Consider the following 20,456-nt stretch of genomic DNA (forward strand, 5'->3'; position numbering starts at 1 on the left):
AGGAGGAGGGGGGAATCTCATGAGACCACAACATCCAGAGAGATCAAAGCAATGAGCTGGAATGGGAAGAAAAGGTACAGGACATGGACACAGTGTACTCCCGGGAATGGTGGGATTGAACAAAAAAACCTGAAAACAGAAAAAGCATTGAAGGCACATGCCAACCCTTCCACGTGCTGTAAAATACTATACTGTCAGAGTTTTGGTTCAAGATTTGTATCGTGCTTTGTTGTATTGTTTACTGTCTTCCTTTATACTCAGCTCTACTTACATCACTGGGAGTATTTGAGGAGTAAGGTACCTCTAAATATGAAAACAGGTGTTGTTAAAATGGCTTAGACTTGTACCATTTTAGCCCAAATCCATTAAAAACCTCATTACAGTTAAATTGGCATAAACCTCTGTGCCAGTGATCTTCATCTGTTCTAAGCTGCATCGATATAAATCCAGTTTCAATTGATTAAAAGAGTTTAGGCAAAAATGTACTGCATTTCACAAACTGATGGGAGGACATACTCTTATTGAAATACTAAGACTTATGCACTTAGTCTTTTCATATTCAGCTGTGGGGTTTTTGAACTTTTGCCATTTTGTATTTTACAAGCCCTTACAGGGAACGGAAACAAATAGTTTTGGAACAGTCAGGTCAACAGCCTTTTGTTTCATCGAACCTTTGTGCAACCACAGAAGCCTTCAGCTTTAGTGTTTTATAAAATTCTAAGGACAGAGGAGAAGCATAGTATTTCTTCTACTTACCCTACTCTGAACTCAGTATTAGTGTCTGACTAAAGCTTTTTTTTGCAAAAGGCATCTACCCTTTTTTGTAAAAATAAAGAAAGCCATCATCTAAGATTCTTACTCAAACAGTAAGCCATCCTGCCTCTTGGAACCAAGTACCTCATTCCTAATTTGAGTTTCTCTGGCCTTCACTTTCAACTCTCAATTCTTGTTGCATCTTTTTTCTACTCAACTAAATACCTTTGCGGTTCTAAGAAGTCCAGTCCAATAGGCCTTGGATAGACTTGCACATCTCAAATGTGGGTGACACTCAAGGTTACCAGTCCTCATCACAAGTAGCACTTTACTTCCCACAGGCAGGAATGAGAGAAACATTTCTCAGTCTAAGAGCAAGGATGGCACAATTAGGATCTCTACAAACACAGATACAGCAGTGTATACACTATACACACATATACACTATACACACTATACACACTATATACACTATAGACACATATACACTATACACACTACACACACATATACATCCTGTAGGTTTCAGGTACATTTGGCCCCACTCCTCAAAATCTTTACCAGCAATTCGGTGGATAATGGTAAATAATATCAAATTTTGCACTTGGCTACTTTCATTGCCCTTTCTCTCACCTTTCCAACCACCTCCCTCTAGTAAGGGCTGGAGGCATGTGGCTGGGAGGAGGCAGAAAGGAAGCATCCAGCAAAACTGCTCTGTTCTCTGGCAGGAAAAAAAAAGAGGGATTTTCGAGTATGATCGCTCTCATCTCTTCTCACGTACAAGGTCTATATCTGCAGTCTGTATGTGCAAAAATTACCCTCTTCCCCACTATTTTCTCCCCTCCTCATGGACATGAAAAACAACAACAACAAAAAAAAAAGCAGTACTGGAAGAAAGGAAAGTTGCCCTGACCGTTAAGGAAGGCTGAGTCAGTTGAGAAGTCTGTCAGATTGCCTGCCTGATCCCAGATAAGTCATTTAATCACTTTGCGCTTGAGTTCCCCACTACAGTAGTTATTTGGTCTACATGGTCTGCTTATGGCCAGCTTGAAGCAGTCTAATGTTATCGAAGCTTATCTAATGTAACACTGTGAGGGCAAATGCAACTGTGGTCTCGAATAGACACTGTGTAATTTTAAAAAGAGGATAGGAAAGTATTGCCCCTCATGGACTGGCAGTGATAAATTATGCAGTCCTCTCCTTCAGCCTCTCACATCTGCGATAGCTACTGTAGAACCTTAGTCCAAACATTGCTCGTATTTAGCACTGGAGCTGTCAAGCCAGTCTCAGCTTTCATGCAAGATTTCATGAAAAATAAATTCAACAATTTCTCCAAGCTGAAAGGCCTCTAACCATGCCTCCAGCCTGCTAGCCATAGTACTTACATGCTTTGTGAAATTTGTGTTTCACATCAAGAAGGGTAGATGATGGAGGAACCTGGAAAAGAAAACAAAATGCATGCAGATTAATTTTTCTGTCTTCTTCACTCTGGGATCCCTTCTCCCCTCCTCTAATGAAGAGATAATTCAATTTGTCTGCAAGTTCCTTAGGCAATAATGAAGCAAATCAGCAAATTTGATCTCACATGTTGATATGTTATCAAGGATTGTCCACATTTGATTTACACATTACCTGGGCCACCTCTGCTTGGCCAATGAAGGGTTAAAATCCCAAAGGTCAAGAGGGAAAGCTGCTGGCCCTGCTTGAGGCAATAAAATGCCCCCAAGATCAACCCAGTGGGGCAATTTGAAGGGTTAGCTATAAAGTAGGTTCAAGCATGCTGAGGCCTGGCTCTAAGAGACATGCAGGGGTTTTCCTGAGGGGCTGGTAGCAAAGGCGGCAGGTTCTGTCCTTTTTGCCTGAAGTGAGTCTGCTTCTGCACGCTGTTGTTCGTGTGCACTGAAGCAATTCAAGTGTCACAGTGTTAAATGGCAGTCTGGAGGCCTTTTAGGCTCTATTTTATTATGCATATTGATTTCTTAATTCACTTTGCACAAAGTATCTGAGAAACACAGAATTTACTAGGGCGAAAGACTTTTAGAAGTCTCTTGCATTTACAAGGAAAGGCAATGGAACTCTTCAGGAAGTAGTATGTTGAGCTTGAGGTTGAGGTGGCAAAAGGCAAGAGTCTGGTCTTAACAAGCCCATCCCTTTGCAGTTGATACTGATTTAATATTCTGTATTGTTCATTTAAGCACAGAGACTGAGAAGTAAATTGAACTGTGTCTTAACCATGGGGATCTGCTTTGGCTCTAGTAAGAGCCCTTATTGCTGCAGTCGGACAGTGGAATGCAGAAAACCACCTTTTCTGGAGGCTTTAGGCACCACCCGCACAGCATAGGCTAATACCAGGATGAAGTGGTGGTGAGATATAGCAAAATCTTGAGGAGGTGCAGAATTTCTTTGGGCTGAGGTAGAGAAACAGCCATGGCACCATTTTTCCTGGCTGGGCACTCATCACCTGGTTCACTCCATCTCCAGCTTCCCTCAATCTAACCAGAACGTGGCGGTTTTCTGATGTAGCCTCCTTGGCAGTTACACAGGAACCCAACAGTTCTGCTCTGCAGAAGCTTGTCTGTCTCTTCCCACTTAAAGATTTCTATGGGGTTTGTTGGGCAATCCAATTTCCTCTTTCATTGCATTAGTTAGAACTCATATACTTAAGCATTAATCAGCTTACTGAGCCTTGTTTCGATCTTGGCACCATCTTTAGCCTGTAGCCCCACTTCTTTCAAATGTGATTAGTGATATCTATCTATCTATCTATCCATCTATCTATCTATTTTACTTATTAGTGATGTTAGTGAATTGTGACAATAACCATGCATGAAAAATAGAGAAGAGCATAAGAAGTTCTGCTAGTAGAGATCAGTCAGCACCTTAACATAGGTCATTTTGCTCAAAAGATTGAGTCTGGAGAAACACTCATGTAAGAAAACAAAATTGCTGACTCAAACGCAACAAATCAGTACAAAAAGAAAATTTTTGCTCTTATATAATTTGACACTCCACACAAATATACAATATACATGCCATTAATGCTTAGGAGTAAGCTGACTTGTTTCCAGTAATAATATGAACAGGCAGAGAGCTCAATACAGGTTTCAATGATCTAAAGCTGTAAAATGATACTTGTGCTAAATGGTATGTAAAGTTCAGATTTTTTCCTAGCTTTTTCTTTGGGTTTAGATGATAATGCTTTCTTTTCCACATATACAGAGGGTTTTACTAGGCACTGGAAAAGTCCTTATATGCAGAAACTGCTCTAAGTGAACCCCTACTTAAACCCTGACTTGTCTCTCTGATGCACCTGTTAAGCGATGCCAACTCCACCCAAATCAGGGGCTGGACTCCTTGAAACCAAGGCTGTACCCTTTCCCCCTCGCTGACATCACCAAGGTCTGTGTTGCACCCAAACCATGTTGAACAGCACTGGGCCAGGAAACGGACATTGCCCTTGGAGTTCCTGAAGCCAGCTGGCTCCCTTCTCTTCCCAGCTACAGGGAACAATAGAAGAAGCCATCTTACCTTTCTCAATTCGAAAAGGAAAGAAAACAGTTTATCTGCATTCATTGCACTTAAGTCATTCCATGCAACAACAGAGCAGCACATGTCCCCTAGTCTACATGTGCCTTTTCTTGCAATGTGTACAACCGCTGTGGACTTGAATACAGGAGATAGGGGGGAGGGGGGGTGTATGTTTTCAAAACCTCTAAAAATATCTGAAATTGCTTTCTCACACCTTGTAATCTCACACCTGTGAGGTCTGGAGCCCAGAATCTGTCAGGTATGGATGCAAGTGCTGTTAGCTGGCAACGACCACACAGCGCACAAGACTGCAGACCAAAATCTGTCAAGTGTCCTAGCGCAGGGCAGGTGTGCAGGTTTCAGAGCTGGCATTGCCAGCTCAAGGATGGGTATGGACTTATCCGATGTGATGGAGGATCATCTGGCTTTCTAAAGAGAGTATAAGCCACATTACTGCAGAGCCTGCATCCCTGCAGGAGATCAGCACCTCACCATGCCAAGTTCCAGAAAAGAGTAGCCAGGGCCAACCCATGCTCTGGAGAGCTGATCATCTGATTAACTCAGGGGAAGCTGAAAGACTGTTAAGCTGAGCACACTCACAGAGCAGCGTTAGCGCAAAACAGAGCCCAGGGTCTCCATCTCCTGCATGTATGTGACAATTCAGGGCAGCGCTGCTTTCAATCAGTGCAACATTTCTAGTCCAGCCCTTCCTAGCAACTCTACCTTTACATCTCTCTCCCATTTTTCAACTAAAGCTTTCAGTGCTTTCTCCCCTCTAAATCCTGCTATGCCAGCCATGGGATTCATATCACCTAACTTTAGCTATCAAAAAATTAGTCTAAGCTTGTGGTATAGATCGACCTATAGAACCACTCACGTGCGTTAGGTGTTGAAAAGTTACAAAGCACCTGCCAGGATCTGTGCTTACAATGGCCTGGCTGCAGCTGAGGAACCAGTGAGCGCATCCACGTGGTGTGACGTGAACCATCACACACCACCTCCCCTACATCCACAGCTGGTGCTTGAACCGCGTAGCTGCAGCTGGCGGGGACTGTGCTCTGTACCACACCTACGAGAGAGGCTCGTTAGCAAGAGCACTGCTGTGCCTGAGTACATCCAAGCTGCTTTAGGCTGGCTTAAATCCTGCCAGCTCGGGCGCAGGCAGAGCATGTACTTGGTTGGTCAGTCGCAGCCTGGCAGCTCTGCGTGGCACCACGCTGCACGGGCTGCCTGTGCCCAGGGAAGGCCTGGAGCACACATCAGCCGGGAGGGCAGGAAGACATTTGTTTTATGGTCCAGCTGGCTTAGAGAAGGACCCTTCCACTTGAGACAAACTACACAGATCGTAAGTTGAAAAATAACACAACTACTTTCCTCTTCAGAATTGGCTATGACATAGAGGAATCACAGTGTCCTTTCCCAGGCAGAATAATGAGGCTATAGCCACAAAAGAATGAAATACATTTTTTTATGATCTTGATAATTCCATGTCCTTTTTCTTAAAGACCTCATAAAACAACCAGTGAAGTTATAGATTCTAATATTGATCAATGTGAAGATGGATGCTGAGACATCAGCTTACTACTAAGAGTGTCTTCTTCGTAGACCATTAATTATCTTTTGTTCTTTTCATTGTACATCAATGCGAGCTAAAGAATTGTAAGGACTGGAACAGCATCTGCTCTTATTACCCTTTGTGTTAACTGAATAAAACACCCTGGAACATTTCACTGTAATTATTAGTCTTGCTCTCCTTTTATTCTTTTAAATTATTTCTGAAAGTGTTATAACTTTCCTTTTCCTCTATTTCAGCACTTTTCAAATATGCAAAGGGAAAACAGAGTGAAAGACCACCCTTGATTTATTTAAAACAAGATTAATTTCATTGTAAAAACACCTCTTACTTGGCACATATTTCTACATCTGATGGTCAAGCCAGTTTTCCCTCCAACTTCTTAACTTGTAGTCTAACACCAGATTTTATAGTCAACTTTCTAGTAAGCTGCTATTGTGTAATGTTCAAGACTACTTTTTCTTCCAAAAAATGTTATGAAGAAATGCAGATTTTACAGGCTTGGGTTGCATTCATTACACTTTTCATTCAGAAAAGGATGAGTTAAAAACCTTGAATCCTGTTTTTTCTGTACCTTCATAGCAAAAATACTTTTACTTTTCCATTCGAGGCAACTTTTCATTTTTTAAGAATTCAAGAATGAAAGGACCTTCTGGGTCATCCATTCCTGTTCTATCCTTCTTTATGCATCAATGCACAAAGCATCACATTTCTTTTTAAGATTTAAAATACCATATTAGTAACTTAGGCTATGACTCATGGAAGAGCACTAAGTGGAAGATATTATGGGAACTTAATACTGCCTTTTGTGAGTGCAAGCTAATCAGATAGTTACCCACTTTCATACCTCTTTCACATTTATAAGTCAAGGAATTATAACTAATCTGGTGATCTGTATGTAATTGCATCACACAGTTCGTTCACTAAAGAATGATTTTAGGGGTTAGAGGTTAGCAGAATATCAATAAGAATATGAATAATAGAATTTTGGCAAATAAGTGATCTTTCATTTAACATTTCCCTTTGAATGTTTTTTCTCTTTGTGACATGTCAGTACCACTGCACTGCTGAGTCACCTACTTTCCAACAGACAGTCATTTTCCACAATTGCAGAAATTCAGAAATTCTGCCACTCCAGCTGCTCTTTAACCACACACGGCCCCATCTTCAGACAGGGTAAATTTGTTAAAAAGGGTGGCATCAGCTTATTGCAGCTGAGGATCTGACCCCAAACCAGATAACCTGCTAACCTGGGAAAGCCAGGTAATTTCCAAATTCAGCACTCAACAGATACTTCATCATTACTGCTTTTGCACCCTGTCCTTGCTTTGGGACCATGCTGTATTGTTAGAAATCAGCAGCATTTCACAGAAAGTTAATCAGGAAAACACCTGTTCTAATTGATCGCCATGTTTTATGAATTTGGTTTCTAGATCAGATTACTTTTTCTTATTGATAATTTTCAAAGACAGTATTAAAAATTGGGTACTGTTTTACTGTAACCTCCCTCGGTGTGTCCCACACTGCCCTCTTGTTAGCCTGGCAGAACCTGTGTGCTGGTCATGTCCAAAGAGATGTAAACAGATGAGCCCACCGTGGAAATGACATAGAAATAACGACATATAGAAAAGTGTTGTCAGCAACTACACACAGGCTTTATGTTTAATTTAATATTTTACTCAGTAGACTGCAGTGAGCTGCCTATTAAAGAGCTAGCTCCAATCTCAAGCCAGTCTTTCCAGAAACTGAAGATATTCAAAGCTATGGTTTTAGCTCAGGTCAGTTCCAGTATACGTGAGTAGGTGGCTGTATCACTTAGTAAACTCCTAGATTATTATGTGGTCACATGAACTTTGGCATATGAGATAATCCAACTGACTAATATTCCCAGTGACTATGGGTCAAATTATCTAAGAATACACATAACTACATGCTTACCGGGTGCAGTCATGTCAATTCACGCTAGCCAAGTTCATGTCTAAAGATGTTATATTGGTCTTGTACTGATAGCTGGGTACCTATATTAAAAAAAAAAAATCCTCTGCCTTTGCAAGAAATTTTCTGAAAAAGTGTCAGACACCAGAAGGAGCTTTTTTTCCCTCTGCTAAAGATGAGAGTGGAAGTAAAGAGAATGCAATCCATTAGCAGACAGAAAGCGTGCAGGCCATCCCTCAAGTTACAGAATCCACCACGTTCACCTATTTCTGAGCAAATCTGACTAGAATTGGTACACCGCTGTCCCTTCTGACCTTTTGTTAAAGGGAACTGAGTAAGGTTGGTGTATTCACTTTGAGACCTTAACAGCAGAACCAGTCAGGAAGCCTAAGTCACACCACTTTTCTACCAGGAAAATAGAATTGTTCTGGCAAAACTCTGGATGTGTAAATTTGTACTGACTTCAAATTTTAAAAATGAAATAGAAAATGCATGTTCGTTTGGGTTTTTTTTAAATCCTGCTTCAGGAACATGCTGAAAATTCATTTTGTTGTGCTATTTTTATTTCTGTTATTTCTCATAGGTATGAAACTTTCATTATTTTTGCATTATATTATGACACATCAATCATGACAGTGTAAAATAATATAACACATGGCTCTCATGTCATGGAAAATAACCCAATAGGAAATAATATTCAAATAAATGCACTATTAAATTGTAAAATAAATTGCGCTTGAAATGAAATATTTATTTTCTCATAATGGATTGAAATATTCCAGAATTACTTTTTAATTCAATCTTTCCCAAATTCTACCTCATAAAACAATTAAAGACTCATTTGTTTTCACTGTAATTTGCAAAGAAAACAACACTTGGGATATGCACCTAAAAAAACCAAACCAAAACAAAACAACTAATTTTGACCAATTTGTCTCAGGAAGAAGGTGAGGTTTAGAGTTTTGTTTGGATTTTGATTGCCAGTCCTAGCACAGATTAAGCATATAGCTTAGCTGTGAAATCTCTCTGACTTTGTCTTCCCTTTTCTATCATGTGGCTGTAGAGATTTATGCTTGCTTTTTTATACCTATGCAAACTGCTAACATTTAAAATCAAGCAGTGCACCCAAGAAATTCAACCAATACTTCACATAGGATGGTCAGAAACTATTTGTGGGACTGTATGAAAACAAAAAGCAAGAGTAAGGTCAACCAACTCAAGAGAAAATTCACAGGAGAACCTGTATCAGCAAAACAAGTGGTTCCATGAGTAGCAGGGCTAATAAAGCCTACTTTTTACTAATAAAGGATCCCAAAGCCTCTTCCAGCTGCCTCATATCCCTTCCCCATCTCCTGTGATGTTTCCACTGGGCAAGAAATGGGGGCTGCTCTGCTGCCATGCACTTGCTGTTTGCCCAGTCAGAACGTGCACACCGAGCTGACAGCTGGCTACCGCTGTACGGCAGGGGAGAAGACCGCTGGTGCTCCCTGCTCCCAAACAATATGCCACCCAGCCTCCAGCTTCCACTGGACAAGCAGGAACTAAGTAATCTTTTGAGCCTTTTATTTTTTTCTCTTTCAGATGTATTTAGATTTGGCCAGTAGGTCCAAAGCTATGTTGGGGAGAGCAGGCAGGGGAAGACGGAGAGACAGGAAGCTCTGCAGTCCATGAGGGGAAGTGTGAAGCTGAGAAGCAGAAAGGAATGGGAAATGAGGATGATACATGAGAACAATTAGACATCATTGGGTCAGTTAGAAATCTAAGTACTTTTCACCATACCGAGTGCAAAGAAGAGATACTTGCTGTACTTCTGGTAGAGATTCTCTGACTGCTACAATTGGTTCTTTTGTAGTACAAGTTGTATATATTAAAAAAAGGAAAGTTTGGATTTTAAGGACTTTTTAAAATCCAAAATTGTTTGAACATAGGCAGATATGTTATAATGGTAGCATTAATATATACTGTTAGATTATTTATAGATCCATTATTACATGGCTCAGGTATTTTGTGAAGAATCACAGGTCTGATTTCAGAAAGAACCTGAAGTGTGTTCTGATGGACCAATAAATCATGGGCAGGAGTCTTTAAATGCTACAATAATGCCTATATGAGAAGCCATTATACACCTAAATTTCTATCATGGGTTATGCTGGTTAACTATTAGACTAATAAAACACCTACAGCTCCCTATGGTCTTATATTGTTCCAGTACATTCATAATTTGCAATAATGTCTGAATTATCTTTGATGCAATAAGGTAAATGTGCAGCTGGGGTAAAATGTCATGACTTTGTTGGGAAAGAGGACATATTCACACTGCCTGGGAATCTGTCTCTACAGATACACTTCTGGCAACATTCACTGCTCTGGTAGCAGAGCTGGCTTTTACTGTTGGCCGGAATGGCTAATGTTCATGAAGAGCTGGAGCACTGGTGTTTCAAGAATTCATTCTCTTGTTTTCACTGAACTTTGAATCAAGCTTAATTTTTTATTATTATTTATTACATTTCACTCTTTCTTTCTTCCCCCCAGGCTTAGACTTTTCTGTCTAAAAGAAGAGGTGTATAAAACCTGTCATTTAAAGGCACTTCTAAGCTTTGAAAATTAGTATCAGCTGAAGCATTAGTCTTCCATTCAAGCATTAGTCTTCTGTAGTGGCATCTGTAATTCTTTAAATTATCCCTTTACAAATGCTAAATGCTCTAAAGTTACCAGCTTCTCCCCTCCCCAGTCTCTCTCTCCTAGATAAATCAAAGGCCATTTCTCCACATATTCCATTTCAAAAGCCATATTGAAACAATATGAATGGTGATGGCAAAAAGCAAGCAAAAATTAATATGTCTAGTTGCCTTTTTTAATCTGAAACTATCTGTAGCTATATTGACATTAAAATCATGTGAATTTCTAGTAGAGCAGGAAGAAATTAGTGTAATGCATTGCTTCAACAGAGTTTGAATACATTTACCTACTTTACCAAGTGTAACTAATAACTGAGGAAGAAAATACTACTGTCATCACCTCCAACACTGGGGGGGTAGGCATAAGATTCAATTCTTACGGGCAAGAAAACGCATAGATTTTATAACATGTTTGTAAATGTAATGTATTTTCTTGCAGTGCTTCCCAGCAGGGACCAGATCCCTGATGTGCTGGATGCTGTGAAAACATACGGTAAAAGACACAAGGCATTATGAAATCTCCCTTCCAAAACGAAGTAAAAAAGAGGACTTCCCCAGCAATGATCCTAGGTTCAGCTAGTTTTGTATCTGCGCTCCTTCACCCATATTGCTGTGGGAATCCCTAGTTTGTGGGACTCTGCACCAACGTATGGTCTTCCCATGGAAGCCCCCTCCTTTGACAGAGCTGGTTGTTCAGTCCCTTTGGGTATCTTTGGCATCAGAGGCAGGACATCTCTAATGATAGATTGCTTGAATGAGAAAGATGATAATCTTAAAAATCCTATGCATGAAATGAGGCTGCTGTGGAAGTGCACAGGTTCTGCCCATTCTCCACAAGGAAGAATATAGAGTTCTGTGAAGTGAAATATTAAAATTGTAACATTTAGAGAAGAAAAAAAAAAACAACTGTACAAGGCAATGAAAATATTAATCTCTTTCCTGGGAAAGGATTTCTTTGTCATAGTTCCCTAGAATTAAGCAAATGAGGAGAGTCTGATGTAAAAGGCAATGTCCTGGTACTACAAAGAGCTCCTTTGCAGAGTTTCATTGCCTACTTTAATGATTGTATTTGCTCACCTAAAATGAATGTGGTATGTCTAACCTCCAAGTTATGATGTGAGAAGTTATTTTTATTTGCTAGAGATGACTATGCAAAAGAGAGCTGGTGACGACTGTTCTTGGCTGCTCACTTTCTGTGACAGAGCTGCAACCCACAGATGAGAGCAATAGATTTCTAATACTGGAGATACCAATTCTGCATGTATCTGATTTTGTTGTCATGCCAGTGTAAATCCATTGCATTGCTAAGCCACAGTGTGCAGATTCAAGGACATTATTGGTTTAGGTGCTTTAGAAACAAAAATGCTTGTGAAGTCCTTTAGAGACAAACAAGCCTTTCAGAGTAATCAGAATAAGCCCTAATTCATCTTTGGCAAAAGATGTGTGATATTTAACAGCAAGAAGAGTTGTATATGTAAGTGGCTGGACTGATGCATAGATTTGCGCTGTGCTGGGCGCAACAAAATGACTAACAAAAGGGACAGGCCCTACGCAGGGGTCCCTTAATTTATGAAAATAACAATGTTCACATGACTTTCACTGTAGGCATTGCACGGCATGTCTACACCCACAAACATACAGTTAAATGTTCCTACAGTGTATATTGTTAACCACAAACATTTAACTGTTGGTAACTGGGTTTTCCAAAGAGTTTTCAGTGTGAGAGGGCACTGGGTGCATGGAGGGCTGGTTTAAGGAGCAGTAGGAAAGTAGCTTCCAACATCTTTGCAGCACACCAAGAGAAGAGGCTCTGTCCTACACACCTTAGGAAGCAAGCTCTCTTCTGTAGGCCCTAGAAGTCTTCTGAAAGAAGGGCCACTGTGTAGCAGCCAAAACCTGAGTTTGCACCTCTGCTTATAGCTTAACTTGCAAAATCGTATAGCAACGAAACTACTGAGCTCTGAGGCTTTTGATGGGAAAAAGCTTTCTTTGCTGGTTTACCCAAAAGTGATTTATTCTCTACAAACTATATTGTGTAACACTTTCTGCCTTAAAAGCAACTCATGCAAAATTAATTGCCTTGCACTATGTTTGTGGGAAAATGCATTTTACTACAAGTTAATTTGAAGAACGAAATACTACAGAATGAATGCTATAACAGAAACACTTATGAATTGCCTTAACAGCATTTATAAATCAAATCACTGCACATCGATAACTTTAAAACTAACCTACATCAGGCTTTTGGAATAATGTACAAGTAAAACAGTTTTTGAGTAGCTATGTATTTTTCATAAGTTGTGGCTGACAATGAAAAATGTGGATTATTTGTTAAAAAATACAAAAAGGAATTATTTTCTTTCATTTTTAAGACTTGATGAATTTTGCATGTTCTGTTCTTTTCTATAGCTTTTTGGAAGTAATATGGGAGCCAAAATCCTTAGACATTTTCAGACTCTCTTTCACTGAAAATATTTCTAACGAGAAATCACTAATTACATGCCCTCTCCTCTGTACAGACAGAGAGGAATTTCTTCCATAGAAATTAATAAATTGTGAAGGAAAAAAGGGACTTGTGACCATATAGGCTCACCTGCTGTTTTACACTGGCCAAAGAAGAGATTTGTTCCTCGCTGAATACTTCCTTCCCTCCTTGAGCAAAAAACCTCTGTACAACTCATGTGTCAACTACAGAATATCTTTTAAAAAGGCAGTATTGATTTGCATGTTGAAGAGACTGAAGATTCACCCACAAGACGCCCAACTGTTACTTGTCACCCCTTGACTGACTGCCAAAATACAGGCCAATTTTCTTGTCTCAATTTGCCTAATTGTGGCTTTCAGCCACCAGCTCTTGCCCTCTCACGGGCAGGAGGCTGCTCGTCCATCTCCTCGAAACTTCGGTGCCATTTGTGCCCCTGCTCCCATCATGCCAGAGTGCCGATACCTTTCCTCACGTGAGTACAGTCCCAGGGTACTCCTCTGAGCATTTGTATACTGCTTTTAAGGACAGATGGATGGGGCTGTGGCCTCGGTTTGAACTAGCTTGCTCTACTAACTCCTTTTTTTAAAGCCTTTTTCCAACTGTCAAAGTTAGGCCCACTTTTGTCTATAAATCACTGGTGCCTACTGTCCTGCCAGAAGTAGTTTGGGGACATTTTGTAAAATAACTGGAAAAAAATTTTGAGACAGGTTTGTGTTTCCTCCCTTCTCTCCCCATCCCCAAAATCTGAAGCCTCTTCTCCATGACATCTCACCGCAGAATTAATTTCTGTACCAAGAGCAAATCTGGGGAAAAAATGTCACACTGTTATTATTTCTCTTTTAAATTCTTTAAGTAACTCTCTTACTTAAAGGAAAAGCACATGGAAAATCTCATGCGCACAAAACTACTTGCATAATGTCATATCCATAACAGACAAAGTCCCCAGAGCAGGTTGACAATATTAAATAAAAGAAATGATACTCCTATAAAGATTTTTGTGTTCAAAGTACACACGTGCAAAATGAACTGCCAGTGTTGCTGACTCTTGTGAATTTACTTCAAGTTTTGCAAGACAAGGTATTTTTCTTCAAGACCCAGCTCCTGGAGGGGATGACTATGGGACAAAATATCTGGGGTTTTCTTCTTCTACTGCTTTCTTTCACTATTTTTTTTTCTGCCTTTCCTGACTGTGGAAAAGCCTACAGTACGACATGAATGTATCTCACAGGCTTAAAACCCAGGCAAATATGTATTTATTCTGTTCCTTTAAGCCAATCTTAAAGACAATCAAGACCTTATAGTAACCACTCAGTTCACTTCATAACAGTGAATGATCCTTCGCCAAAGTATAAGATGGGTAAGAAAGCCAAAGGAAATAATGTTATTTTCATTTTACAGATGGAGAATTAATTCGCGGTTACTTAATGCTAGATCCAAAGCCTATTGATGTCAACTGATTGCTCAAAATCACACACCTCTTCTAAACCCCTGACATTGCATTGAGCACAAGACATCTTTTCTTTCTAAATACCGAAACTAGTTAGATGTATCACCATTTTGCAGACTTTACAGAGCTCCCACTAATCTGAACAGGATTCATATGCTATGCATATGCAAGAGTCTCATAGCAACTAACCCTCTGGAAGCAGTGACTGGTGTTTAACCACAGAGCATTAATCATCTAATCACTCTGCCTGAGTTTCTACTAGGTAGAGAAAGAGAGGAGTCTTCTTTCTGCCATTATACTATAGTTTGTCCCTTTAGATTTGTTCATCTGAGAATATTACAAATGCATTTGCTAAATTATAATAGTCTGAACTACTAACAATATGCAATGAGAGTGTAAATACATACATTTTAAACTCTATGGTTCCTATTCTCTCCTATTATAAATCCTGACAAGTAATAATTACATGCAACCCCAAGAAATGAAGCTAATCATAATTCTCTTACTAACAGAAAACAGGCATTAGAAGTGTCATGTTGGGTCTGTATCAATGTTATATTTAATTAAGCAGAAGATTATGTATAATGCAGTAAAATAGTCTCTTGTTTGCTCTAATAACCAACTGAAATGAAGTTCACCAATACTAATAAGTGTTCACAGAAGTAAGGAACTCAACTTCTGTACTTTCAGGGTTACCTTAGGAAGCCATTATCACAGCAAATTAAGGGACTTAGCCAGCCAGGTGAACATGCATCCAAAATCCAAATTCTCTAGGCAGTCTTGGAACTCTCAGCCTTGCACTAAACTTGCATCAATCCCTTGGTACTGTGCCAAAAAAAAATAATGAAAAAGGTCCATACTGCTGGCCATAACCATGTAAATTAACCATAGATTTCTGAGCACATGCTTTCAGTTTACATTTGTTATTGCTCCTCTGTGTGTATTTTACCTCTATATTGAGAGTACTGTGCAATCACCACTTGTAACTCTCTTTCCACCACTACAGGGACAGAGTCCATGGTTTGGAGAAGGTGTAGAAAATGTTCAGGCTCATCAAAATTCAGAATAAAGATTAAAACACTGGTCTGCTATTGTCCCAGCAGACTACAGTTCTTCCACGCATCATGGAAGGATTCCTGAAATGTGGCGCTTTGCCTAATTCTGTTTCTGTTAATATATTCTTTTAATGACACTGTAGGAAAGCTTAAGATAAGAAACAGACTCAGTCTTTTTTTGAATTGAAACCTTATTTAGTGTAGTATTTATACAACCCTTTTTAATAATTGTATAAACCGCACTCAGTAAATGAAATAATGCAAACTCTATCATTAGAACTGGTATTAATAGTCCCCATATTTGTTTGACTATTTTGTCCATTTCCCTTTTAGCTAGATTAAAAAAAAACTCAATAAATATGTTGCCCCATTAAGAATGAATAAATGAGATATTTACCTTTAACTAGGCATACCAATTTCAAAAACACCCTTTACATGATCAAGAATGCTAGAAATATGGTAGTATTCTGCCCTGCATATTTCAAAGGCATTAAATTAAACATTTGAAGCAAACTTATCCACTGGTTGCAGCTGTTACCAATGAGGATAAGGGAATTTTTTAGGTTGTTGTTTTTCTTCTAGCAAAACAATAAGTCTCAAAACTCTACTATGTTACTGAAAAATCCTATAGTCTAAATAGATTAGGATTCCCATTTTCATGGCATGCAAGAGACCAGCTCTTCTGCTGAGGGACAATGAATCACAAAAAAGTGAAAGTATTCATGAAGCATTTTTTCAGCTGTTGTTTACTGTGTTGCAAACTTCCTTCCTACCCAGTCCTCTCATCCTACTTATACAATTTGACTGTAGTTTACATTTTTTGATTCACATTATTAAAAAAAAAAAAAGCCTCTTTTAGCTAAGACCCTTTGTTTAAAAATAATATTTTTTTTTAAATTGCCAGGTTCTTGCTCAATCTGATAAGTAGGGCGCAGCTGAATACGTTTCGATACCAACAAGCACCCACAGCATTGCAGAGATGCTAAGTTTTACAAATATACTAAAACTGAATATCCATTCTGAAGCAGATGTTTAAGTATCATGCTGTAAAATCAACGCTGTAATCTAAGTGTCAAGAGACAGCCTAAGGACATGTCTTGAGTCCACAGAGCAGCCAGGACGTCTAAAAGAAACCAGTGTTGGATTATTTGTCAAAATCCTGGAGAAAAACAGCCAAGGATTGTGACTAATGAGAAGTTCTGAGTATCTCCCAGAGAAAAGAAAGAAAGTATTTCTATTACAGAATTAAGACCATGCCAGAGTGAAAACAGAGTCCCTGAACTGGCGCCATGTGCTGGAATAATACACTCACCTTGTCCACAATGCAGATCTGCTTCTTGCTTTGCACGTCAAGAATTTCCACTTCAAAGTAAGTGATTTTTGAATGTTTGAGCACTGGTGGTGATCTGAGATGGCCAGCAGAGAGCACAAGCTGAGAGAAGTTGAAAAAAGAGCGTGTGTCATTGCGGGACACGGACAGAGCTCCTCCATGAGCTCCAAGATCCCTCTTGTGTTCTGGAGAGCTGGGTTTCTGCCTCCTGTGCATGGCGTGACCCAGCAGCAGTGATCGTCATATCAACAGGGGACAGTTCCAGGAGGAAAATGTTTCCTCCCTGCATCAGTTAAATACAGTCACAGACTGATGAGACTCGAAAGGTCAAGTGGCGTTCCATTTTAAGAGTACTGTCTTATTTAGCAGGAGTGAAAACAATGGCTCTGTAATCCATGCCTATATTTAACCTGCTATTGTGATGTGCTGAATTACTGCTGCTTTTTTTTTCACCTTTTTATTTAAACTGGCATTTGAAACAACACATCCAGAGATTCCCTATTAGAAGTCAGATCCTGAAATTCCAGATCCCCAAAGGAATAAGGAATGATAGCAGCAAATTCCACTGTTATCTACTGAGACAGATGGTTAAAAGTGTCCACATATACGCATATGTATAGGTATGTGCGTGTGTGTTTGTATATGTTAGATATGCACATGTGTGTGCATGTATGCAGCCTTAGTATGTATCTACAAAATTATGTTAGATGTCATCTATTCTAGAAATATTTACTAACAAAATGCCAGGAGTTCATCAGCAAAATTTAGGAGTTGCTTGCAAATATAGACAGGATCTTGTACCTGCTTGTATTTAGTACTATGGGCTCTCCATTATTTAATAGGGTAGAGCTTTCCTTGCAGTTCTGCCAGAGAAACTCAACTGAAGTAAAGGAAATTATAACTATAAAAGCACTAATTCAGAGCTTGGATCATTTTACTATTTTCTTATTCTTTCCTGATAATTCATTTTCACAATGCAAGTCTGCAGCAAGACAAAAGTAGCCTTTATGGTGAAAAAAAGGATTACTTAAACCAACAAATTTTATCTTTTAGAGATTCCCCAAGCCTTGTTTAAACTTCATTTTTCCTTGTATGACTTTTTTATAGGATTTAATAGAACTAGTAGCACTTTTAGATCCTGAGATTCTCCCTAAATTTCCCTGGGCTGCCTAGGATTACAGTGTTAGAAGGGCACCACGGATTTCTGCAGACAGCTCTTTCCAGTGGAGACGCAGAGTAAGTTCTGAATACATTTCTACATGGTAAAACCTCAGGGAAACTACAATCACTATTACAAAAATCATATAGGTTTATTACAACTAAGGAAATTTAATTAAGTGAAAAAAACCTTCCACAAGATAAAAGTGACCACACACTTAAAACCCCCTCTAGGAGGCAGGGTGGGAACAGAACAGGTCTCTCTGCTTTGATTCTGCTATAACTTACAGAAAATTTGGTGGTCACCACATCTTGTCTAGTAACACATGACAAGAAGTTCTATGAAATAACAGAGAAACTAATTGATAAGCTGTTGCAAGCATTAAAAATGAGAATGAGGGGGACCCCCCAAAGGAAGGCAATTTTCAAGCTAAAACTCCTCTCCCGACAATATTCACAGATACGCTTGTCTTCACATGTATGAGTTACCTGCTTGCTGTTCTTGGAATAATCCATGCTACATCAAGTTGTGTATGTGCTTAAGTTTGGAGAATCAAGCCTGCATACATGAAATGTGTCCTGCTTATAGACATATGGAAAAGACATAGGAGAAGGAAACAAGGAATTAGCAGGGGCTGAACTCGTGAACAGGTCTGAGCTCAGTGGTAACAGGACTGGGCATTTGAAATGACAAAATACTTGCAATACCAAGGGCTAGCCTAATTTATTTATGATTCTTTAGCCAGTTGTTCTGATTTAAGAGGCTAATCCAACTCCTAACTAAGATGCTTCATGTCCATATGACATGACAAACTTGTGTGTAGCTAAGGTCTGAGAGAAAAGTTCCTGTTACCTGTTGATGCAGTCATGCACCCTTTTAATGCCTTCACTAGCTTTGTCAGCAGAAAGCCCTGACTGTGGAAATGCAGGCATGTAACAATATTGGTCACCTAATACAAATAAGGATTAAATTTTGGCTGCACTGAAATCACTTAGTGTCTTGCCATTGACGCAAAATGAGTCTTGAACAAGATTATATTGTGATTAAAGAAGTACACCTGTCTCTGAGTTTAGATGAAAGGCGTGCAAGGAACCACCACCTTCGTGGAGTCAATACAGCAACCAGAAATTTTGGTATATGCTAGTTAGAACATGGAGAGTGACAAGTTATCGGCTAAGTGTAAGGGGCTTCCTAAAAACAGCCAGGTAGAGACCACAGAATACGCAGGTCCTAAATTTCAAGTGTGAGATAGACAGACTTATTTGAACAGACTACTGTAAGGAAACTCTATAAACTGCTGTACAAGAGATGAGACAAACTGATATAATATCCCCTTTTAGTGGCAAAATCTATGAATCAGTGAGCTATAATAGCATATATTAATAAAATTCTAAATTTATTTCAATTCAAAAGCAATAAAGAGTAATATCGATCATCGTGGATAATTTCTGTGTATATAAGGAACTGGTGTTGGAGTCATTACTGTGGGTATATTTGTAACGTTATTTGAAATGATAACATCTGAGCTACTGCTTCTGAAAAAAAGCTTTTGATTTACTGCAGACATTTAAATGATCAGAATTTTATTACTGACCAAGAAACACTTGAATATCTGAAACAATTCCAGGAAAATGCTTACAAAAATGTATTTTTAATTTTTCAATATCTAAGCTAATCATATGCAATTGCAATATTTTGATAAACAGCAATCTTTACAGAGCCAAATGCTTTGCTGACATAAACTAGTAGGGCTTCCCTGAAGGTGACTGGCCCTTTCCTCACTGTATTAAATTATGGGGCTAGGATTAGACTGCAGTACCATGTCTACAGCAAACGTATTATTTGCATATAAGGTGTATGAGAGCTACTCTACCAAAAATAATCAGGGATAGAGTTACCACCTAAGCTCTAAAAGGGAGATGCATAAAAGCAGTGGAGATTTTGCCATTAATGTGACAAGTGCTGCACTTGCCTGAAATGTCATCAATGGGTTTGAATGTTCTGGCTTGACGTGAAGTAATTCAGCCCATTCTATGCGGAAGTGCACATAGAAAGGAAAGATTAATTACTGGACAAAAGGCACATCTTCCCTTTCAATGCAGTTATATGTACCTCATCTCAGTCCCCGGCACTGGAGATGGGGAGTCCCAGCACATGGGGACAAGCGATCGGTCCTGTGGTGATTTATTGATCCACGTTACATGGGCACGGGCTGCTGTTCCCGGAGCTGTGGCAGGGCTAGTAGCCAGCAGTCACTGAGTCCCTGACCTCAGCTTCGTTCTGGGACTCTGAGAGGAATCAAAGAGCACTCAGCGAGAATTAGATCATCTTCAACTTGCACTGAATTTCCTGCCATATAAGGGGCCGAAATTTTTGAGGGGCCACGAGGATGGGCATAACTCTTCTCAAACTGTGGCTCTACCTCCTGTCCTCACTTGGCACTTGGCTGACATGAGCCGTTTTGCAGACGGGCAGGCCTTTTGTTAAGCCATCCTTCTGAAAGGCACTTTTTT

At 39.5% G+C, this 20,456-nt stretch overlaps 1 protein-coding gene across 1 annotated transcript in view; it reads right to left on the minus strand.

Annotated features, from left to right (window-relative positions):
• Positions 1-17,095, minus strand: part of TECRL (trans-2,3-enoyl-CoA reductase like) — a 67,793-nt gene extending 50,698 nt beyond the window's left edge. The window contains exons 1-2 of the mRNA XM_010307264.2: positions 16,767-17,095; positions 2,139-2,190 (exon numbers count right to left, since the gene is read on the minus strand). Coding sequence (XP_010305566.1) covers positions 2,139-2,190; positions 16,767-17,000 — 286 coding nt within the window. The 5' untranslated portion in view covers positions 17,001-17,095. The remainder of the gene's footprint in view (positions 1-2,138; positions 2,191-16,766) is intronic.
• Between the last annotated feature and the right edge of the window lie 3,361 nt (positions 17,096-20,456).

Source organism: Balearica regulorum, chromosome 4 (assembly GCF_011004875.1).
Source record: "Balearica regulorum gibbericeps isolate bBalReg1 chromosome 4, bBalReg1.pri, whole genome shotgun sequence".
Lineage (NCBI taxonomy): Eukaryota > Metazoa > Chordata > Aves > Gruiformes > Gruidae > Balearica > Balearica regulorum.